Below are 21568 nucleotides of genomic sequence, written 5' to 3'. Positions count from 1 at the left end.
GTGCTACATAGGTAGAAACATCAATCTCAACATGTCCGACCTCCCCGGCTTCAAAGACTACTTCAACCTCACCGGCAAAGTCGCCCTGGTAACAGGAGGTCCGCCCCTACCTCCCATACAAGTTCCTCCGCATACTAACAGCCCAGGATCCCGCGGCATCGGCCTGCACATCGCAACATCGCTGCTCCTCGCCGGCGCCAAAACCGTCTTCATCACCGCCCGCAAGACCCCAGGCGTCCAGCAGGCCGTCGCCCAACTCAACGCCCTCCCAGGCATCAAAGGCAAAGCGATTGGGATCCCCGCGAGCGCCGCCGAAACCGCCGAGATCGAGGGCCTGGTCGCTAAAGTGAAAGAGGTCGAGCCGAAGCTCGATATTCTGATTGCGAATGCTGGCGCGACCTGGGGTGGGCCGTTTGAGGCGAGCCCGGACTGGGCGAGCAAGAAGGTCGTTGATTTGAACGTGAGGGGGGTTTTTAACCTTGTGCGGTTGTATGTTTCACAAAACCAACCCATCAGACCAAAACCCTAGCTAACGAGGTATGGCAGATTCACCCCCCTCCTCACCCTCGCCGGAACACGCACCTCCCCCTCGCGCGTCGTAATCGTCAGCTCCGTCGCCGGGTCCGTCGTCAGCCACATCGGCAACAACGGGACGATCATGTACTCGATCTCCAAAGCCGCCGCCACCCATCTAGCGCGGAACCTAGCCGTTGAACTCGGGCCTCGGAATATCACGACAAACAGCCTCAGCCCGGGCTTCTTCCCGTCGAAGCTGGCGAGCGGGCTGATTGAGATTCTGGGCGGCGAGAGCGAGCTTATGAAGGCGAATCCGAGGCAGAGGCTGGGCGTGCCGGATGATGTTGGGGCTGCAGTGCTGTTTCTTGTTGGGCCGGGGGGGAATTATGTGTGAGTTTTGCTTTTGCTTTGCTTTGCTTTGCTTGTTTGGATTCAATGGGATGGGATGGGTGGATCGCTAATGGTGTTCTAGGAATGGGATTGATCTTACGCTGGATGGGGGGAGTAGTCTGACGAGGGGTGGGATGGCGCAGGTGAAGTTGTAGATCCATTGTCTCCCACAAGGTATCTTGGCCGACCGAGCGACCTTCATGGCATGTTCGAGGTGGTATATGTATGGATGTTTGGAGGTATTGCTTGTTTGCGGGTAATGGATACACCTTAACCCTAACTTAGTCTTTGTTTCGGCCAGAGAGCAGACACTGGTAATGTCATACAAAACATCTGGATTGAATGCCGCCCTCAAAACAACCATTGACGCACCCAGTCCCTAGACCCCAGCTCTATCGGAGCCATCCCACCAGCAACCCCTCACCCCGACTTGGCGTAGATATTCTTCCACCACTCAGATAGCTCCATAGACAAGCTCATCGCATTGATATACTGCTCCTCCCTCTGTAAGTGTCCCAGGACATTCAAATCCCTCGTCGCTCTCAAATTCAAGATTACCCCCACAATGTCCCTCCAAACCCACGCCGAAGCCCTAACGACCTCCCTCGCCCAAGCGGGCCTCATCTCAGACTCCGCAGGTCTAATCCCCAACGCATTCACACCAACAACCGAACTAGCCGTCAAATTCGGCGAGAAAGCCGTTGAGCTAGGCAACCTATTCCGCGTCAGCGAGGTGAAATCCGCGCCGACGCTTTCGTTCGAGAACGAGGTACGTATTGCTTACCTTCAACAGCAAAACAATCAGAGAGTAAGTATATTTGCTAATAAAACGCTTAGGCCGATGTCCCAGAAAGCCAACTCTACACCCTCCTCCTAGTCGACCCCGACGCGCCAACACCCGACGACCCGAAATTCGCGTTCTGGCGGCACTGGGTTGTGTCTGGGCTCACGGCCGCTGAGGGGCTAGGTGCGGAGTCTGCGAAGGTCTTGACAGAGTATCTGGGGCCGGGGCCGAAGGATGAGTACGTTCACCATGCCCTTTCTTTTATATTTGCTTTTCTGGATGAGATGCTAATGGTTGTGGTATTTGTTGTAGGTCTCGCCCGCACCGGTACCTCTTCCTCCTCTTCCGGGAGCCCGGGGGCTTGGTGCTCAGCAAGGAGGATGTGGGAGGGGAGGAGTTTGTGCAGAGGCGGTCGTTTGGGGCGAAGGAGTGGGTGGAACGTCATGGGTTGAGTCTTGTGGGTGTTAATTGGATGTTGGGGGCTGGGGATGGGTGGGAGGAGTAGATGAACTCTACCAGGAAGCCGGGGCGTCATACTCCCGACATTGACGGGAAGGTTGGTGGGTGTGATATGGTGATGATCTATGTACGTATGGATAGATGGGGAAGAGAGGAGCTTGTATACAGCAAGCTTACTCCGAACGAAGAAACGCGGAGAAAAAGGACAGCTTTGAGCGATATCATTTTGGACAACGTTGAGACCTAAGGCTCTGGGCCCAGAACCGAGTACCCTGTCCACGTAGGTAAAAGGGTGACAGGAAGCCGAATCCACGGACAGCCTTGAAGCTGTGGGACTTCCAGAAAGCACGCTGTGTCCGACGCCAACGCCCTGATCTTTGCTCCTAACAAGCCTGGAGAGAACCCCTCCCGTTGTTTGCTGCTTAGGTGGTATTGCAGCAGACTCTTCAGCTTCTTTCATCTTGAATTAGCCCGCCTGGTCCTGATACTAAAATATGAAGTGAAATATGGGAGCACCAGGTCGCTAGGGCTTGGCAGATGCATGCCGACGTTTAGTGTGCTGGCAAAGATGGTCTCTACGACCAAAGACCTTTGTACAGCCTTCCGCGTGGCATGGATATGAGCCGGGGGAGATATGGATTGTTCGCAGGTGGCGCACGAGGTCGCCCTCGCGCTTGAAGTAGTGCGAGCCGTCGCAGCCTTGCCATTTGCAGCGGAAGACGCGCCGGGTGTAGATGGGACTAGGGCTGTCATGATACATGTCAGGTCAAGAATCAGACACTGCAATAGTCAGGATGCGACTTACCTTGGACTCTGGCGTGGGAGCTTTTGTATGCTGTCCCGAGAAGGTTGTTCCTCGTGCTTACTTGGAAGCATAGCCGCCGTCTCCTGCAGGGGTATATCGAGGGGTGCACAATCAGATGCGGGAACACCCCAGGAGGAATCGGTGGCGCAAGGCTCGACAAACTGTTGGCCACTGTGCAACACGGCTCCCATTGGCTCGTGGGCACCTCGCGTATATATGACATGGGGGGAGAGCGTATTCGTTATACCGGTCGTGTTGGTACCTCCACACTGGGGAGCACAGCCACGGTCGGGAACTTCAGGGTAAGGAACGGGGTTCGAGGCCACATGGCGCGAAGCTAGGAAGGACATGAACTGCTGCATGAGAGCGGAAGACAGGGCGGGCCCGGATGGTTCGTATGGGGCATTGATGATCGGATCTTCGTCCGGCATTGAGAAGAGGGCTGTTTGGTCCATTTGGAAGGAGTGATGCCTTGACTTAAGAGACGAGGATGGAGTATGTCAAATGCAGATTGAGGAATTGGAATTACACGAGGCTCGAGGCCTGTTTAAGTAGGATATCCGAACCGCTGGGAAAGGACACCATCATGCAAGGAAAGTCCAGAGGCTCACTTGAATCACCGACGAGGCTCGCGGCAAAGCGAAAGCCCAAATAGATGGTGGCTTGCTGCTCATGGGCGCTTGTACAATGCATGGCGATAGAATGCAACCAGCAAGATGCCGACATACTGGGATTCGGACTGAATGCGCTGCGGAAGTTCGTGTATGGAACATTGGCATCGCGAACGATCGCCCCGCACAAACACGAGACATTCCACCAGCGGGCCTGGCCGAGACATAAGTTGAAGATTTCGGGCAGGAATGACTGGCAGTGGACGCGTGAAGATATTGGAATGACCCAATGAGAAAGTAGGCTGGATGAAGAGGGATGGAGCAGTGGTCAGCGCCAGAGAGCAGCGAGGTTTGAGAAGAAACCAACAGGGTCGCAGAAAGCAGGCTGAGGATGCGCCGCCCCCACTGAAGATTCTCAACTCAGTCAATGAGCATTGAACATTGGAAGTCTGGGAAAAACCAAGAGGGTGGTTGCACAAATCCGACCCTGAAACGCTGGACCCCAGACAGCGCCGTGACCCTCAGCCAGAGGCCTAAGAACAAACCAAACAGCTCGCAGATGTCAAGACGAGGCGCGTCGCGACCCTCCCAATGAGCATTCAAGTGCGGCGGCGTAGTTGGGCATTCTGGAGTCGGTGGACGTGACACAGAAAAACCAACGTACAGCCACCAGTCGCCCAAGGTCGCATGACCAGCTTTCTCAGAACAGAGGCGTCAGTGTCCCTGGGACGCTGATGGGAGACTGTGGTTAAAAGCGCATGCTGCCCAGCCGTCGCAGGAGTGATCCAGCGTGCCACATCCCGACTTCCTCCCGGCCACCCTTTCCAATCTTTGAATCTTCTCCTATCCCATCTTCTGTTTCAGCATTTCAATGCGCGACTATGAACGAAGACGAGTGGCAGGCCTTCCGGCCTGAGATCCAGCGTCTGTACATAGACGAAAACAAGACGCTGCCGGAAGTTCGGAGGCACCTGGAGTCCAGGTACGGCTTTCGAGGAACGAAGACGCAGTATGAGCGACGACTCAAGAAATGGGGCCTCGTCAAGAACCAGAAGGTCTCGGATCTCGAATGGAAGTTCATCGGCAGGCGCATCCACAAGCGGAAGCTCGCCGGCAAGCACAAGAGCGATGTGTACAAATACGGTAGACAGGTACCCCCGGGTACAGTCAAGACCGCGGTGTACGGTGGGAAAGCATACGTCCCGACCACGATGCTTGCCAGAGGTGAGTACCGGCGACATCCCAGAAATGGTAGAAAGCTGACTGTCGATGTCCACTGAACAGAGTCGTCCCCAAGCACACCCGATAGTATTCTCGTTTGCAGTCCTGCGTCTCCAGGGCTGCACTTTTCCTCGAAGCACCCCCTTCCATGGCAGAGCTTTTCCAAGCTTCTGCCCACGGATTATATCCAACGTACGCCAGAAGTTTGGTCCGAAACCGATTGAGCTAACCGTTACTCTAGATGAGCACCATTCCTTTTCCACCACCGTGTCGCCCCGCTGGGAGATCATGAGCCCGTCGTGCGAATGGAAACAGCGTGTGCGAACACACCTTAGCCTCGCCGTGCCATGGATCAAGCTCGATTGCCTTTCAGGCAAAGAGTGCTGCAGCCGAGACGCCTCTGCCGTAATGGCCCTAATGCCGAACCATGAAACCCTCGCCTCAAGGTCGTGTCAAGATGCGAATCACAGCCTTGACTTGTTTGAAATCCAGCTGTTCCTCATGTCCAATTCCTTTGGTGTAAGCGATGCGCAGAATATGGAGACGCTCCGCATATCAGGTTTGGACCGCCTCGATCGTTTTCAGACCCTGTTGACCGTGGAAGAGCCAACCGCTGCGGCCGTAGCAGAGAGGCTTTTTGCAAGCGCCTTGCGGTTGTTTGACATTAATATCGTGAGCATGATGCTGAAGGCTGGGATGAACGCCAACGGTGTCCTGTCGAGCACAGATACGCCCGGCCAGGAGACCATGTCATATTTGGAATACGCCGCCGAAAGCTCCGGCCAGAGTGGGCGAGAACTTTTGGAGCTTCTTCTATCTCACGGCGCAGACGCCAACCTGAGAGATTATAGCAAGCCAGCTATGCGACGAGCTATATGTCGAAAGAATACTGGGGCGATTGAGAAGCTCCTCCTCCATGGCGCTATTGTTGCAGCAAAAGATCTCGCCGCTGCAGCCAAGTATCTCGACGACATGGCCCTCTTCGAACACCTTCTGGCTGCATGCCCTGATGTGAACCCTGACATGGACCCTGATACGTACAGCGCCCTAGCAGAGGCGGTGATGCGACAAAACGTCCACATGATTAGCCTTCTGTTGGCCAGAGGTGCGGACCCCGCCGGCACTGTACGAGTTGGATTACGATCTGGAGCTCACGGGTTCACTACGCATCTTGGGCTGGCCATCCAAACAAACGAGTTATCGGTTATAGAGGCCATACTCAATGCGCGCAATAGCATTGTTCATGATGAGATTGATCAGTCGTCCCGGAGTGAATATATTTCTCCCCTCGCGCTTGCTGTCGACAGAGGCAACCCTGGACTTGTGGATCTTCTCGTGCAGGCCGGTGCTGATCCTCGAGCAGAAGATCCATCGCGTGGGTTGACGCTATTAGAAATGGCGGTCACGCAAAACAACATCGACATGTGCCGAACACTTCTGGCATATGGCGCCCCTGTGGACCCTCCTTCACACAGGCGGAAACAGTCGCCCCTTTCCGTAGCGGTTGACGAAGAGCGTGTTGACATGGTCTCCCTTCTGCTTAGTGCAGGGGCTCGTGTCAATGACGAGTATGATGAGCTCCCTGGGACTGTACTTGCCAGGGCCATCGAGCACGGAAACGTGCTGCTGGTCGATCTGTTACTGAACGCCGGGGCAGAACGGGTGGGAGGGTCGTTGCGATGCATCGGGAATTTGAAAACAGCAGTATACCTCCGCCGGGCAAACAGACTGCAGAGCATCCTGGATATCAGTGGAGCTGCGGTTCTGGCAATTTCTATCCTGTCAGAAGACGATGCGTTGGCACAGTTCCTGCTCGACCACTCCTTTGACGTTAATGGCACCACTGTATTTGACTATTTGTGGCATTGTGCCTGCTCGGACGATGATCCAATATATGTCCGAGTGCCTGAAACGACGCCACTAAGCGCAGCTTTGCAGACAGGCAAGATTCGCCTGGCAGCCGACATTCTAGCCCGCGGCGCGGAGATAACCGACCCTGACCTCGGAGCAGCATTGCAGCATTCTCTATCGGAGAGTCGGGATGGCTGGTTCTACTACCTCCTGGATCGGGCTTCTGGCCATGCCCCCACGGCAATCGGGATTGCCATCATGGCCGGTCGAGCAGATATCCTACAGCTTATGCTCAGCAAGGGTGTGAGCCCAGAGGGTGTTCCTAAGTTAAAGCATACCTGGCAATTACGTGGACCAAAGTACAGCCTCCGTTTCGACGAACCACACTCGGTGCTTGAAGTGGCAGTTATGGAGAACAACGAACGTATTCTCCGGACTCTATGTGACTCTCATCCATGGGGAGAAACGCAAAAAGGGCGGGCGCTGTCCCTCGCGATCGTTTTCCGTCGAGACGAACTCGTCGAGTACCTGTTGCAAGAAACGCTGGATATGAACCAGGAAGTCCATGTCCATTTTTGGAATCCAAACGGGCATTATAGCCGTGCCGACTCGGAGTTGGAAAAGTCATGCACTCCTCTCCAAGCTGCAGTCTTGAATCAAGATGCCTTCTTGGTGCAGCAGATCCTGAAGAATCCAACTACCGATATCGACCACTGCAGCAATGATCACCATGCGGCGGGAACAGCGTTGCTGCTAGCTGTGAAGCATGGTAATATGCAGCTGGTCGATATACTCCTTGACCACGGGGCGGATGTCAATAGACGTTGCAACTTGAATGGAGATGCTACACCGTTGCAATGCGCCGCTAGAAAGGGCTTCCTCGGTATTGCTCGCAGACTTCTCGATCATGGGGCCGACATCAACTATGACCCCAAGCATTGGTTAGTGCAGTCGGCATTGGTCGAAGCCGCTACACATGGCCGCATTGACATGGTTCAGATGCTGCTCAATGAAGGGGCGTCTGTGGTGGGTGCGGCTGGTAGGAAACAGTACAAGGAGGCTGTGTCGAACGCAGATGGGAACGGACATCATGCTGTGGCAGAACTTATAAGGGCATTCAAGCACCGCAAGGAGGTGGAGATGCGTCCTGTTCTGGAACTTGACAGTGATAATGATATGTCATGAGGATTTTCTGTGTACCTTAAGCGTTAATCTGAGTTGTTCTGAGCATTTTCCAGTCATCTAATGGACTGTTGAACTATACAATTGTTCAAGGCCTACTATCTGATATATAGTACAGTGCCTAGGAAATCGACGCAGGAGCTTAACTAGCCACAAAGCAATTAATGCTTAGGAGACGTAATGCTCTAGCTCTGCCATCACACGCCCGGTCTACCTAAGGCATTGGTACTCCTCCAGGAAACCGTCGGGGTATTATAGCAAGCGTAAACACTCGTCGTAGTCTGATTGCATCGAATCCGCCAGCACTGCTTTCTATATCCCACCCTTCACCATGATCCCAGCTATTATTCATCAAGCAAGCGTCCGACTCCTCGTCACTATCATGAGAATCAGGCGTAGCACGCCAATTAGACCTACCTCTGGCCACAAGGAGCGCCAACCGGGAGCTGGTGGTCGGTGGGCGGTTCTCAATGCCGGTGTACATAAAGCAGTTAAAGGTACCGCTATCGCTTATGTCCTAGAACTCCGGGTATAATGTTGTAGTAGTGTAGTAGTATTTAACACATCGGCGGTATTAAGGCTGGCTCACACCAGCCCTTTTTTAGGCATAAAGGCAGGTTGATACTAGAATAAATACAAAAAAAAAAAAAACTTAAAGTTCTTAAGATTTGAAGTTTTACTGTACGCATTTGCCTTTTTCAGTCCTTCTAAAGAATAGTTATTCCTACCAGCAGGCCAACGTGTGTTGACGTATTAAAGCTTTTGAAAGAGCGCGGGTTTCAAGGCCTTTCCAGGTAAAGTGGTATTGAAGTTATTATCCTCCCAACTAAAACAATAAAATAAAGTTGTTATGGCTCTGGAGAGCATCGATATCAAGGCCTTGTACGACCAGGCATTTAACTTCCAAGGCTACAGGTAGTATGGATGGTAGTAAAAGCAGGATGCAAACCCACCCCCTTGTTGTAGAAGAACAAAAAGGCCCCTGTATTCGTCCACTTGGAGGGTGGGTGTTATGTATCCGACATCTCTTGATAGGAAGAACAAAGGAAAAGAGGAAAAGAGGAAGAAATGTAGCCGCACATGCATCAGCATAAGTCGACGGTACGCAGTCTCGACAAACCCCTAGCGTCTGACAGATCAAAACGGAGTCCTGCGTACGATCTCAAAAGGGATAGTGGCGCCAATGCCCTCCGCAGCCTCGAGTCCACTGCGAACACAGGCTTCAAAGAGCGGCAACCCGGCGAACGCATACCCACCCGCAAGCCAGATCCCCCCATCTCCGTTCTTCCAGTGGGCCTGGGCCTTTTCCTTCTTCCCCGACTGGCCCGTGACTATGGGTTGAGTCCTATCGTCCCTGGAGAAGACGTCCAGGAGCAAGTCGTGCGATTTAGCAGTGGGAAGGGGGCGGGTCAGGAAGACCTCCATGACCTTCCTTTCCTTCCCGAGCGCCAACTGATTGATTCGTGTCCCCGAGAACGGGCGGACCGTCACATTAACCCCAGGAACCTCCACGGGCCCAGTAGTGTACGTCAAGCGGGTAACATACCCCCCTGCAGGATCAGCGAGAGTCACGAGGCCGAGGGGCTCGCTTCGTCGAGGATAACATTCCTCCAACGCGGCCGTGGCGACGGTGACACAGACGCGGCCCTCATTGAGGATATCGGTGATTCCGCGGATGGGCGGACAGAGCCTACCGGCCTGTTTAGCGTCCGTGGCGACAACGACGTGGTCGAAGAACCGGGATCGAGGGCTCCGTATGTGTTTGTGCCTGCGCCCGCCGACTCTGCCGGATAGCACGCAGACCTTCCTTATTCCGCCCCTGGTCTGAGAGTGGACACTGAAAACTTCGGCTGATAGTTTTCGCTTTATACCGGCCACCAGAAGATCCTGGAAACCGCGCATGTCGGCGATGGTGCGGTGGTGCGCGCCCAATGTGCGCTTGCGGTAGTCGGCGATGTACACGGCCGGGCACGCGCGGAGGTCGGCGTGGCTCCAGGCCAGGAGAGACGCGAAGAGCGGGAGGAGGTACCAGTCCAGGAAGACATCGGGGAGATGGATTCGACGGGCGTACTGGGCCAGGGTCTCGGGTTCGGTCTCGGTCTCGGTCTTGGTCTGGTTGTTGTTGACGCCGCGCGCACGGGGAGGAATCAAAAAGACACAGAGAGTGAACCAGATGTACCACACAAAGACGAGAACATTGAGGATAAGCTTATTCAACAGCAGGCAGGGGAGGATTCGATGGAAATTGGAGAAGAACGAAAAGTACCGCTTGGGCTCGAAGTTGGTGTTGTGAGTGGTCCAGAAGGTGTAGAGGAAGCGGTGGATCTGGGTCTTGACCTTGAGATGGTTAAGAAGCTGCAAGAGATTCGCGTCGTAACCTGTGGAGAATGGGCGCATGGGGATGTCAAAGGTAGAGGTATGGCTGTCCTGAGTAAGGGTGGCATGGCGGGCTAGAGTGAGCTGGTCATGCTGGTAAAGGATTTAGTATTGGGCTTATTCCACCAGCAAGTACGAGACTTACCTTCTCGAAAACGGTCACATCGTAGCCATCGTTCACCAGTGCCCAGGCTGCAATAAGGCCAGCAGGACCACCACCGACTATGGCAACAGTGCCTTTGATCGTTTTGCTCGGGAGAGACATCCTGGCCGTGCAATGGATTCGGTAGTAGCTGGCGTTAGGAATGCTTGTTGGAATTGGTTTGCACCTCCAATTCAGGAGATATCAGGATGGAGAAACCCGTTGAATCCAGGAAGAATGAGGACAACCCAATATCGAACAACGTTAAATTGGAAAGGTAACGCTGGAGAAGAAGAATACAAGAGGGGAAAGCGCACGAGGAGAAGTGCTGGGATACAGGGGCAATAAATAGAGGAAGTTGAGAAGATTGGGAGACATCAAGGCCTGCAGTGAATGGGAAGATTTTCACCAAACATGGTAATCCCCATCCCAGCTGCACGGCTCTATTGGCATGGTCAAATGAATTCACCATTCTCACCCCTCTGTCAGAAATGATCAGGGCTCCAGACTTATAAAAATGACAAACAACATGCACCAGGTCATCCATGGAGCAGGCTCAGGTGGATATGTGGCTGGCATGCAGATCATTTCAGAGTGAATGCACCCAGACAGAGCTTTCTAGTGACACCATGGCTAGTTCCAGAGTGCCTCGTTTGGTCTCCAAAGCCCCAATCACCCGACGCTCGACATTTCGCAGGATTGCCTGCCTCATGCACCAATACGCCAATGGAACCTGCCGCAATGGCAGTATATAAGGCCAGTCTACCTTTACCAGTTGTCCACTCAAGAGTATCGCTCTTGCATGGCTTGCGTTTCATTTCCTGGGGTGATGCTTGGATGCCAGCTAGCACGGAAAGTTGTCCACAGTGAAGGGCACTTCAAAACCCTCCACCTGTTCTACTAAGACCAGCTCGAGAATGGTTGCCAGTGCAAAGGCTCCTCGTGGCCAGTCCTCTACTACTTTAAGGAGCCTTACTGCTCAAGCCAGTGAATGAAAACCACCGAGTTCGCTGTCGCCAATATAGCTCTCGTTGTATGTTTGAGCGTACGTGTACCTACGCGTCTTGGAGACTCAATGCCTCGGTCTTTTCCCTCTATGCGATTATCTCTCGTTGCCGCTTGTCTGCGCCACTAGGTAAACGCTAGACAATTATATCATCCACTCAAGACTGCTGTAAATGGTCAAGACCTGGAGTCGAGGTAGGGCTCGTTCCTTCTCGGCACCTCGTCCAGATAGAATATCCGATCACTGATCAAAAGATCGCCAGTTTATCTGCGGCACATGCAGATCGATTAAACTCGACTCCATCCGATCAGCAGCGATCAGCGCAGGCACTAGAACTGATACGGAGCGCGAACAAAGAACCCCCTGCTGCCTGCTCTTAGTGCTTATCCCTGAACCCTAGGGTTGCATCATATCGAAAAGCCAAGGAGGGTCTGTCGGCTGTGAGCCTGTGAGTCAATCAAATTCCACGGAGACGCCGTCGTTAAGAGTGAAGAGTTAGATAAGTACCCAGTCGCCCCCCAGTCCTCCCAGCCTGCATAATCCTCAACCCGTTCCAACCCCTCCTGGACTTAACCTCAAGACCAGAAAGAAAAGCCACCATGCCCCTAACCTACGACGCCGAATTCCGCACCGCCGCAGCACCCCTGCTCTCCGCCCGCGCATCAGCCCCAAGACCAGCAGCGCACGACATCCCCGCCCTGCGCACCATCCTCTCCGCCTCCCTCGAGGTCCCGGCGTCCGCAGCCCCGTCCCACCCAGCCATCGAAGAGACGCATTTCACCGTCCCCAGCTACGACGGCCACATGGTCTCCATCTACCCGGTTGCACTCAAGTCCTCCCCCAACACGCAAACCACACCAGGCCCGGCGATCATCCACGCCCACGGCGGCGGGCTGGTCTTCGGCTCCGCAGCGCAACTAACGCGCCTGCACCAGCACCCCATCGTCGCGGAGACCGGCGTACCCATGTACACGGTCGAGTACAGACTCGCGCCTGGACATCCCTACCTCGCAGCCGTGGAGGATGTGTATGCCGCGCTGAAATGGGTGCACGAGCAGGGGGAGAAGATTGGTGTTGATCGGGGCAGAACCGGGGTGATGGGCGAGAGCGCCGGCGGGAATCTGGCGGCTGCTGTGGCGCTCATGGCGCGGGACCGGGGTCTTTCTCCGCCGCTTAGGAAGCAGATTCTCATTTACCCGATGCTGGATGATAAAACCACGCTGGAGGATGATGTGCATGATTCGCATGGAGATATGCGGATCTGGAGCTTCTCGAATAACCTTACAGCGTGGAGTGCTTATCTTGGGAAAGAGTAGTAGTAGTAGTAGTAGTAATATTTAACGCCCCGGGGATTGCTAGGCGTACGCCTAATGTTCTAGACCTTTCTTGTGGTATAGGGGCGTGCTATTATTAAGTAAGTAGCTTATTTAAATATTTATATATAAAAAGGCTTTTTATTTTAAAGGGTAACTTTTACTAAAGCTTATAAGCTAGGTACCTATTTTTTACTTATTATTTTAATATATAGCTATTAATAGGTATTATTTATTATATATTTAAAAATTTAACTATAATAGTTTATAGGGTCTAGCCCTTATATAAAAAAACTATATTAAATAAACTAGTTATATTAAAAAAAGGTATTTAGGGTAAAAAAAAATATAATATAATAAAAAAAAATTATTTAATACTAGGTTAAATAATTTTAATATAAAAATTACTAGGGCGCGGGAAGCCCTAGCATGGGTAAATAAACTTATAAAAGTTTATAATTTTTAGTAAAAATATAAAAGTTTTAGGCTTTAGTTTATAAAGGTATTTTAAGGTCTTAGCCTTAATTATTAATAGTATTATAAGGCGCTAGGGCTATTATAAAAAATATTACTTAAAATAATAATAAAAAACTAAGTATTTAGGGTTTTTATTTTTTTTATAAAAATAAGTAAGCCTAGTATTTTTATACTAAAAGTATTTATAATATTACTTAAAATTTTTATATAAAAACCTAAGTACTAGCTATTAATATAAAATAAGACACTTTAATATTAGTTTTAATTATATTTTAACCTAGTAAGGCTTTAATTTTATAATAAATTATTATTTATACTAGGTAAATAATTTTATAAAAGGGTTTTTTTATTACTTAGCCTAGGTAATATAGTATATTTATTTATATAAGCTATATATTTTACTTATAGTGGGTTACACCTTTAAAAAGCTAATATTTAAGGGGTATATTTTTATTAAGGTAGCTATATTAGCTAGCTTATTAGCTAGTTTATTTTTTTTAATATTTATATAGCTAGGGAATTATTATAAGTAAATTATATATTAATTTATAAGCTAGTATAATACCTAAAAAGCTTAATTAAAAAATAATAAAAACTACCCGCGTGTATATTAAATTATTAAAATATTATTTATATAAAGCTAATAAATAAGAGCCTTAAAAAGCTTTTTAATTATTATTTTTAGTTTTTAAAGCATGTTAATAACCTTAATATTATATATATAAAACTAGGCGCTAATTACTAATAATTTTTATATTTAAAAATATTATTTATAGTATATTATATAGCTATAACCTATATAATATATACCTTAATATATTTATTTAAAGTTATTACTAAAAATTACTATTTTTATTATTAATAATACTTATTATTATTACTTAAACTTCTTCGCGGCTAGCTTTTTAGCCTTATTATTAATAAAAATTTTTAAGTATTTTTAGAAGTAGTAAGGGTGCGCTAAAACTAGCCTAAAAATTTTTAAAAAAGTACTTTTATTATTTATATTTTTATTTTAAGTTTTTAATATAAACTAGCGCCTTAACCATGTAAGATTTTTAATAATATTACTTATATTATTAGTAGGTTTTAGCTATTTATTAACTAAAGTTTTAAGGTAAATTATAGTCACGCTTTTTTTAATATTATAATAATAAAAAAAAAGCCTAGTATTCTTAAAAAGGGTTATTATAAGTATTATTTAAAAAATTAAAAGTACACCGTAAGTGGCTAGGATAAGGGTTTTTTTAATTATTTTAATATATTAACCTAGTTAAGTATTAATTTTTAGGTTTTATATATATTTTTTAGGCTTAATTTTATTATTATACCATGCCTTTATATTATATAAAAAGCTAAAAATAATATAAATAATAATTATTTTATAAAAAAAGTTTGCGGGTAAACCATGCACTATATATATTAAATTATAAATATATTAAGTTATTATATAGGCTTTAGTTACTTACTTAATAATATACTAGTATTAAAAAAGCTATTTATTAAAAAAAATACCTAGCTAGTATAACACGGGCTATTTTTAGCTTAGTATTATAATAATAAAAGTAATTATTAACTAGTTATTAACTATTAGTAAGGGTAATTTATTATACCACTTTTAAATAATATATAATATTTTTAATTTTTTAAATATAAAAGTTATTTTATTTTATTTTTCCTAGGCTAGTATACTATAAATATTTTTTATTAAAAATTTATAGTTTATATATAGGAAGTTACTCGCGTGATTAAGGTAAAAGTTATTTATATAATTAAAGTATAAAATTAGGTTTGCTAGTAATAGCTTAGTAATATATAATAAAAATAATATTAAAAAAGAGGTAATTCCTGTGGTATATTATAGTATATTAAGTATATTATTATTATAATAAATTTTAGGCATACTTTTATACTTTATTTATTAAAAAAGCTAGTTATTAAGGCTAAAAGCACGCAAGGCTAGCCTTACTTTATTATTTACTAAAATAAATATTATAATAAAATAATATTAAAAATACCTAAAATATTTATAATAATTATAATAACTTTTTAGTTTTATAAAAGCACTATTTTTATATTATAAGTAAAAAAAACTATTAAGTTTATAGCTAAGCACTTAAATAAAATACTATATTATTATAAGTTTAGTACCCCTTGTACTAATATAGTAAAAATAATATAATATATTATAATTTATTTAAGTTTTTTTTTTAGACCAAGAGTAATGCTATAGGGCACTAAAATTAAGGTAAAAACTTATTTTTTTTACCATTCTTTAAAAGTATTATCACCTTTATAAGCTTTTATAATAAGAAAAAGTATTTTAGCTATAAGTATTAATTATATAATTTATATATAGCCTGCCTAACATGCTCCTAGTAAGCCTTTAAAATATAAATTATTACTTAGTTTATACTTAAAAAAATATTACTTATATTAATAATATTTTTTTAACCTTTTTTAATAAAATTTTTTTTAATTAATAAAAGTACTTAAAAAAAGTTAATAAATTTTTTTTTAATTAATAAAAGTACTTATTACCTTGCTAGTGCTTTAGTACTAGGGAATTAAAGTTTAAATTATTATTTATATTAAAATACTTTAGTATTACCTTTTATAAAATATTAGCTTTTTCCCGCGTGTTTTTAATTACTTTATTATTTATTAATAATAAAAAAGCCTTAAGCCTAGGCTCTAGCTTATACCATATTATTATTTAATATAATTTTTAGTTATTTTTAATATTATTAATTATTTTAGTTTAATATAAATATTTAGTTTTATAAACCATGGCTAAAAACTATTTTTTTTATTTTAGGGTAGGATTTATTACCTAGGCTTAATAATTTTTTATATATTTAATAAATTACTAGGGGGCGCTATAGCTCCCTAGGTTAGGGTATTTATTAATTACTTATATAACTTTTATAATAGTATTACTAAAAAATTTAATATATTAATTTAGTATTTTTATATTTCTAAGTTCCTTAAGCTAAAAAAAAATATTATTTTATTTTTTATAAGCCTAGCCAGGCGCTTAAGCTTATAATTTAATATATTATAATAATATTATTTTAGTATTTCCTTCCCGCGCCCTGGTATTATAATAACTAAAGTTTAATAATTAAAATTATTATATAATTTAAATATTACTAGCATGTGGGTAAATAAAATATTTAAAAAAATTAAGTTAAAAATATAGCTAGCTTTATATATAGCCATGCCTAGCTTATTAATATAATTAATATTATTATTACTAGCCTACCTAGTAATTTTACTACTATAATAAAGGTTATTTACTCTAGGCTTAAAAATATTATAAATAATATTTAAATCCCTGCTTATCACGTAGTTTAGGGTAGGAATTAATATAATTAAGTAATTAATTATTTTATAAGTAATTAATTTTTAATATATATTTAAAACTTTAATATTATTTATTATAAGCTATAATATATTCTAGCTTTATACTAGGTAGTATTATTTAATATATAATACTTTTTTTTTATAAATATAAGTAAGTATTTTAGGGCGCTTTTTTAGCTAGTTTTTATAATTATTTTAAGTATTTACTAGTATATAATACTTATATATTAAGTAATTTTAAGTTTTTATACCCGTGACGGTCTAGGGCTTTTAAATATAGGTAATATTATAATTTTATTTATAAGCTAGTTATAAAATTATAATATAGCTAGGTATAAATTTACTTATATTTACTTAATAAATAGTAAAATCCCGTTATTACTAGGTATTATTTTAATAATAATTATTATAGTTTTTTTTAGTGCTTTATTATTAAAGCTTAAAGGGGGATTTAATATTAACCTTTATTACCTAGGGTAAAAAAGGCGTGCCCGTGTTAATTAAGGTAAGTTAAATTAATTTAATAAAAAGTTACCTAAAATTTTAATTTTTAGTAAAAGTATTAAACTATAGGGTATAATAATTAATAATTATTATAAAGCCTTATTTATTTACCTTAAGTTTTTTTATAGCATGCTTTTATAAATTTTTTTAAAATAAAAATTATTAAGTTTTAACTTAAAGCTAGGTATTAATATTAGCTTAGGTATATATATTTTAGTATTAGTAAGTACTATAATAACATATACTATTAAGTTTTTTTTAAATAAATAAATTAAAGTTTTATTTTTATACCTAGGGGCTATTAGGTAATTATTATACCTTATTAATTATAAATTTAAGTGGTTTATATAGCATGTAAGGTTTTTATAATTAAGGCTAATAAAACCTAAGTAATTTATAATTATTATATTATATTATATATAGCATACTACGTGGTTATATTATACTAGGTAATAATATTTTTAATAACTAGGGTTATATTAAAAAACTAGCTAGTATTTTTTAATAAGCTAGTAATACTTACTTTAATTAAATAAAATAAAGGCCTTAGGCTATTTTAAAAAAAATACTACCTAGGTAATTTACCTAATACTAAAATTAGGCCTATATTTTAAAAAAGTAAGCCTAACTAGCTTTAGTCCTATTTAAGCTATAACCTTATTTTAAATTAACTTAATAATATTTATTTTATTATTATTATATATTTTAATAATACTAGGCACCCCTTGCACCGCGTAGTTATACTACTTTTAAAAAATATATATATTAATAATACTTAAAATATAGTATATTATATTAACTACTTTATTAATTATTAAAAGGTTTTTAATAAAAAAATTATTAAAAATAATAGCCTAGCCTATATAAGTAATATTAATTTTAAAAATAATTATAATTATAATTAATTTTAGTATATATTTAATAAGGGCTTATTAAATAATATATACCTTTAAATATACTATTAACTTATTATTAAAAAAGATAATTAGCACCCTATAATTATTATATATAATTAAGGCTATAATAAAGCCACTGCGTATTAATTAAGTTATTAAAGTACTTAACTTAATAATTAAGGTTATTTTACCTAAGGTGGTGTTAATTAGGGCGGAAAAACTTACTTTAAAAAGGGTAGGCTAAGCCCTTAAATTTTTAAGGGTTAAACTTATTTTTTTTAGGTAATAATCTTACTAAAAGTTATTATAATAATAGGCTAATTATATATATATAAAAAAATATAATTAATATTATTAATATTAATATAGCCCTTTAAAAAAATAAAATAAATAAATTTATTATAAATATTATAAGTAAAGGCTTTTTAATTTTAAGTTTTTTATTTAGTTATAAAGTTATTAATAATAATTATAAAGTTTATAAAAACTTTATACTTAATTTATATTTAGTACTTTTATTTATTAAGTTAATTATAAAAGGCCTTTATAACTAGGCTAGGCTAAAAAATTAGCATGCTATTATTTTTAATAATAAAAAAAAATAGGCTTACTAGGGCCCTTTTTTTTACCTTTTTATAATATAAAAGTTAAAAAAAATAGGGAATTTTATAACTATGTAAAGTTAGCTAAGTTAATACCTATAGGCTAGTTAAAAATATACACCTTAATTTTAGCTATTACACCGTGGGAAGTAATAAAAAAAAAGGTTAAAAATAAAATTAAAATAGTAAAAATATATATTTATAATAGTTTTAAAGCATCTAGAGCCCTTATTTAAAGGTACCCCTAGATTACTAAGAGTTATAAAGGTGTATATCTTGGGAAAGAGAATGTGGGATTGGATAATATGTCCAAGTATGCGGTTCCGGCGCGGGAGACGGATTTTAGGGGATTGCCGTCGGCATATATTGATGTTGGCGGTCTTGATATCTTCCGGGATGAGTGTGAAGTATGCGGCTGGTTTGGCGGCTGCGGATGTCGATGTCGAGTTCCATTTGTACGCTCTGGTGCCGCATCTCTGGGACGGGATTGCGCCGGGCATTGATGTTTCCAAGAGGGCGTTTGCGAATCGGAGGGCGGCGATTTTGAGATTTTAGAGTGGGCATGATAAAAGAAATCACTGGTTCACTAGACACAAGAGTCTATAAAGACCGAGCTAGGTCGGGCGTGCATGATCCATGACCAAGGTTCGAGAACAGCTCAGCGCTTCGAGAGAGTTCCTATTGTATCCAATAATCCAAGCAAGGCAATATCAACATCAACATCAAGCTTGAGCCCTGCCTAGCTAGAAACTGCCGACCCTTCAAACCCGACAAAGCAGCCCATCCCTTAACCCATACTCCCAACTGTCACTCCCAACACCGCCCCATACAAACAAGCTCCCTAACGGATCAACCTCCCCCTTAACCCCTAAAAGCCTCTCATAATTCTGTGCAGGCCCATAAAAGTCCCTCTTCCACGTCCCACTAAACACATTCCCCTCATTCGCATAGCTCCCGCCGTCCGCACCCGTCCACTCCCTCCAAACACTCTCAATGTGTTCCTCATACCAATCCGCTCCCGTCCTCAAAGCGCTCTCCGCATCAGCGGTGGCATTCACGGGAGCCCCGTAGGTCATCAAGTGCGCGTATGCGCGGCGCCAGGCGGGGTGGGTGCTTCCGCGTCTTTCTTCGGGTGTCGATGCGGTGCCCCGTCCGCCCTGCAGGCCGAAGAGGGCCATTGAGCTGCTGCCTTGCGTAGCCGGTGTGAGGATTCGCTCCAGGTACGATGTGAGTTTGGGGGGCGGGATGTCGAGCAGTTCGCGGCGGCCGAGGAGACGGCTGGAGATCATGCTGCCTGCGCCGCAGGATCTACTGGCGAGGGGGGCTGGTTTTGTGGAGGCCCAGTATGGTTTCGAGGAGGGGGATTGGAGGGCGATGGTGAGATCGCCATGAGCGCCAGAGGCAGTCCGGAGGCGCGTTGAGAGCTCGGCGACCGTGGCGTTCATCGACGCAATGGTCATGTTGAAGCCCGTCAGGTTGATGATCCCGCTTACGCCGTCCGACGGGCCTGACTCCGTCGTTGCCATGATTGTCCCCGTGAGCCCGGCATCCATGATGTCCGGGATTAGACGAGCGGTCTCGACGAGCGCGGCCCAGGAGGCGTTTACATTTGCATTTGAGCTGGTTCCTGCAGCGGCGGCGGAGAATGTAAGACCACCCGTCACAACGCTTTCAGGGACGGGGTGTGTCGCGATAACAAACTCCGTAACCACGCCGAATTGTCCACCCCCTGCACCACGGACCGCCCAGAAGAGGTCTGTATTCTGCACATCGTTCGCGACCAGTCGACGCCCGTCAGGCGTGATGATGGTGACTTGGTACAGACTATCCGAAGCAAGACCATGCGTACTCGAAAGCAGCCCGTGTCCACCATTCTGGATAAGACCACCCAGTCCAACGGTCGCGTCTTCGCCGCCGACAAGAGTCCTGTTGATGGCATGGACAGCGGTATACGCAGAGCCCCAGGTATTTCCGGCGCCGAGAATCGCAACGTCGATTGTTTTATTCGTCCCAGGAACGGGCCAGCGGGCATCGTGAGCGAAGTGGTTTAGGTTATGTGTCCAGATGGAGAGGGCGTATGCACCGGTTGACCTACGCACGACTGCATCAGCAACGTCTGCAAATGAGGATAGAGAAAATGGGATAGGGAGACAAACCGTCCACTCATATCATGGCCCGTCCCCTTAATGACAATTCGAACATCCCGCTCATTCGCCCAGTGCATCGCGGTACTAATCTGCTTTTCGCTGGTCGCGTTGACGATGTACACCGGGTGCGCACCAATACTGCACCCACGCTCCTTGGTATACCCGTCCACGCCAGGCGGGAGACACGAATGGTTCGTAAAGATGGAGTAGTCGATGCTCTCGGGCCAGGACGCGTGGTAGGCAGCGTAGGACCAGTGGTCCGTTACATCGGTGCAATTTGTAGATGCACCAAATGGGTTCCCGGTGTAGCAGGAGGAAGCAGCGGGGGTCGTTTGCAGCAGGGTGCCGCCAATTGTGGCGTTGAGGCCGTTCCATTCGGACACAGACGGCCAGGATGCATCGTGAGGGGTTAGTTTGCAGGTGCGGTTGGAGGGGGCTGCCAGGACGGTCGTTGCAGTGGCGAGAAGCGCAGCAGGGTAGAGCTGGAGCCTCATGGTTGCGAAATGGATTCTGAACAGCTTATGGGACTTTTATTGCGGAGATTGGTGGCCATTTTATACACCTGAAGCCGATGTACGAGTACGACGGGGTGCCTTCAACGGTCGCAGATCGTCATCGCGGATTCCAAGGCGAAACTCGAAACATGCGTGCCTGTTCCTGGATGTTAGATTACATCAGGTACCAAACTGAGCAGGCAGAGCAGATATATGACCTCAACTGCCAATACAGTGGGTCCAGGACCTCAAGTGCTCTGGAAGACCTTCCCAAGGCGGATAACCCATCGTATTCGGTCTTGTTGGCGCCCTGGGACCGTTCCTAACATCAGCATAGCAGACCTTCTTGGTACATCCCACCCATCATATACAGCAACCACTGCTCTACGTCCTCGAACGCACCACAGTAGAAAGGGAACGGGGCGA

General features: G+C 44.3%; 7 protein-coding genes across 7 annotated transcripts; 4 read left to right on the top strand and 3 right to left on the bottom strand.

Moving 5' to 3' along the window:
* Positions 1-31: 31 nt before the first annotated feature.
* DSM5745_08590 (SDR family NAD(P)-dependent oxidoreductase) lies at positions 32-1061 on the top strand (the record flags this gene model as incomplete). Its single annotated transcript, XM_026750606.1, has 3 exons — positions 32-489; positions 547-906; positions 989-1061. The coding sequence occupies 3 exons, from the start codon at positions 32-34 to the stop codon at positions 1059-1061; spliced, it is 891 nt and encodes a 296-aa protein (XP_026600619.1).
* A 410-nt stretch (positions 1062-1471) lies between these two features.
* DSM5745_08589 (YbhB/YbcL family Raf kinase inhibitor-like protein) lies at positions 1472-2195 on the top strand (the record flags this gene model as incomplete). The annotated part of the gene is made up of 3 exons (XM_026750605.1): positions 1472-1675; positions 1744-1928; positions 2003-2195. 3 exons carry the CDS (start codon positions 1472-1474, stop codon positions 2193-2195), a joined length of 582 nt encoding a protein of 193 aa, XP_026600618.1.
* Positions 2196-2672: 477 nt separating this feature from the next.
* On the bottom strand, positions 2673-3409 carry DSM5745_08588 (uncharacterized protein; the record flags this gene model as incomplete). The annotated part of the gene is made up of 2 exons (XM_026750604.1): positions 2673-2895; positions 2955-3409. The coding sequence occupies 2 exons, from the start codon at positions 3407-3409 to the stop codon at positions 2673-2675; spliced, it is 678 nt and encodes a 225-aa protein (XP_026600617.1).
* Positions 3410-4446: 1037 nt separating this feature from the next.
* On the top strand, positions 4447-7822 carry DSM5745_08587 (uncharacterized protein; the record flags this gene model as incomplete). The annotated part of the gene is made up of 3 exons (XM_026750603.1): positions 4447-4789; positions 4850-4978; positions 5028-7822. 3 exons carry the CDS (start codon positions 4447-4449, stop codon positions 7820-7822), a joined length of 3267 nt encoding a protein of 1088 aa, XP_026600616.1.
* Positions 7823-8956: 1134 nt separating this feature from the next.
* On the bottom strand, positions 8957-10460 carry DSM5745_08586 (uncharacterized protein; the record flags this gene model as incomplete). Its single annotated transcript, XM_026750602.1, has 2 exons — positions 8957-10288; positions 10341-10460. 2 exons carry the CDS (start codon positions 10458-10460, stop codon positions 8957-8959), a joined length of 1452 nt encoding a protein of 483 aa, XP_026600615.1.
* A 1482-nt stretch (positions 10461-11942) lies between these two features.
* DSM5745_08585 (uncharacterized protein) lies at positions 11943-12659 on the top strand (the record flags this gene model as incomplete). The annotated part of the gene is made up of 1 exon (XM_026750601.1): positions 11943-12659. One exon carries the CDS (start codon positions 11943-11945, stop codon positions 12657-12659), a length of 717 nt encoding a protein of 238 aa, XP_026600614.1.
* Positions 12660-19262: 6603 nt separating this feature from the next.
* Positions 19263-21142, bottom strand: DSM5745_08584 (putative isoamyl alcohol oxidase; the record flags this gene model as incomplete). The annotated part of the gene is made up of 2 exons (XM_026750600.1): positions 19263-20592; positions 20658-21142. The coding sequence occupies 2 exons, from the start codon at positions 21140-21142 to the stop codon at positions 19263-19265; spliced, it is 1815 nt and encodes a 604-aa protein (XP_026600613.1).
* Positions 21143-21568: the final 426 nt, after the last annotated feature.

Source organism: Aspergillus mulundensis (assembly GCF_003369625.1).
Source record: "Aspergillus mulundensis strain DSM 5745 chromosome Unknown scaffold_10, whole genome shotgun sequence".
In the NCBI taxonomy this organism is placed as follows: Eukaryota; Fungi; Ascomycota; class Eurotiomycetes; order Eurotiales; family Aspergillaceae; genus Aspergillus; species Aspergillus mulundensis.
This window is presented reverse-complemented; position numbering and strand designations above follow the sequence as displayed.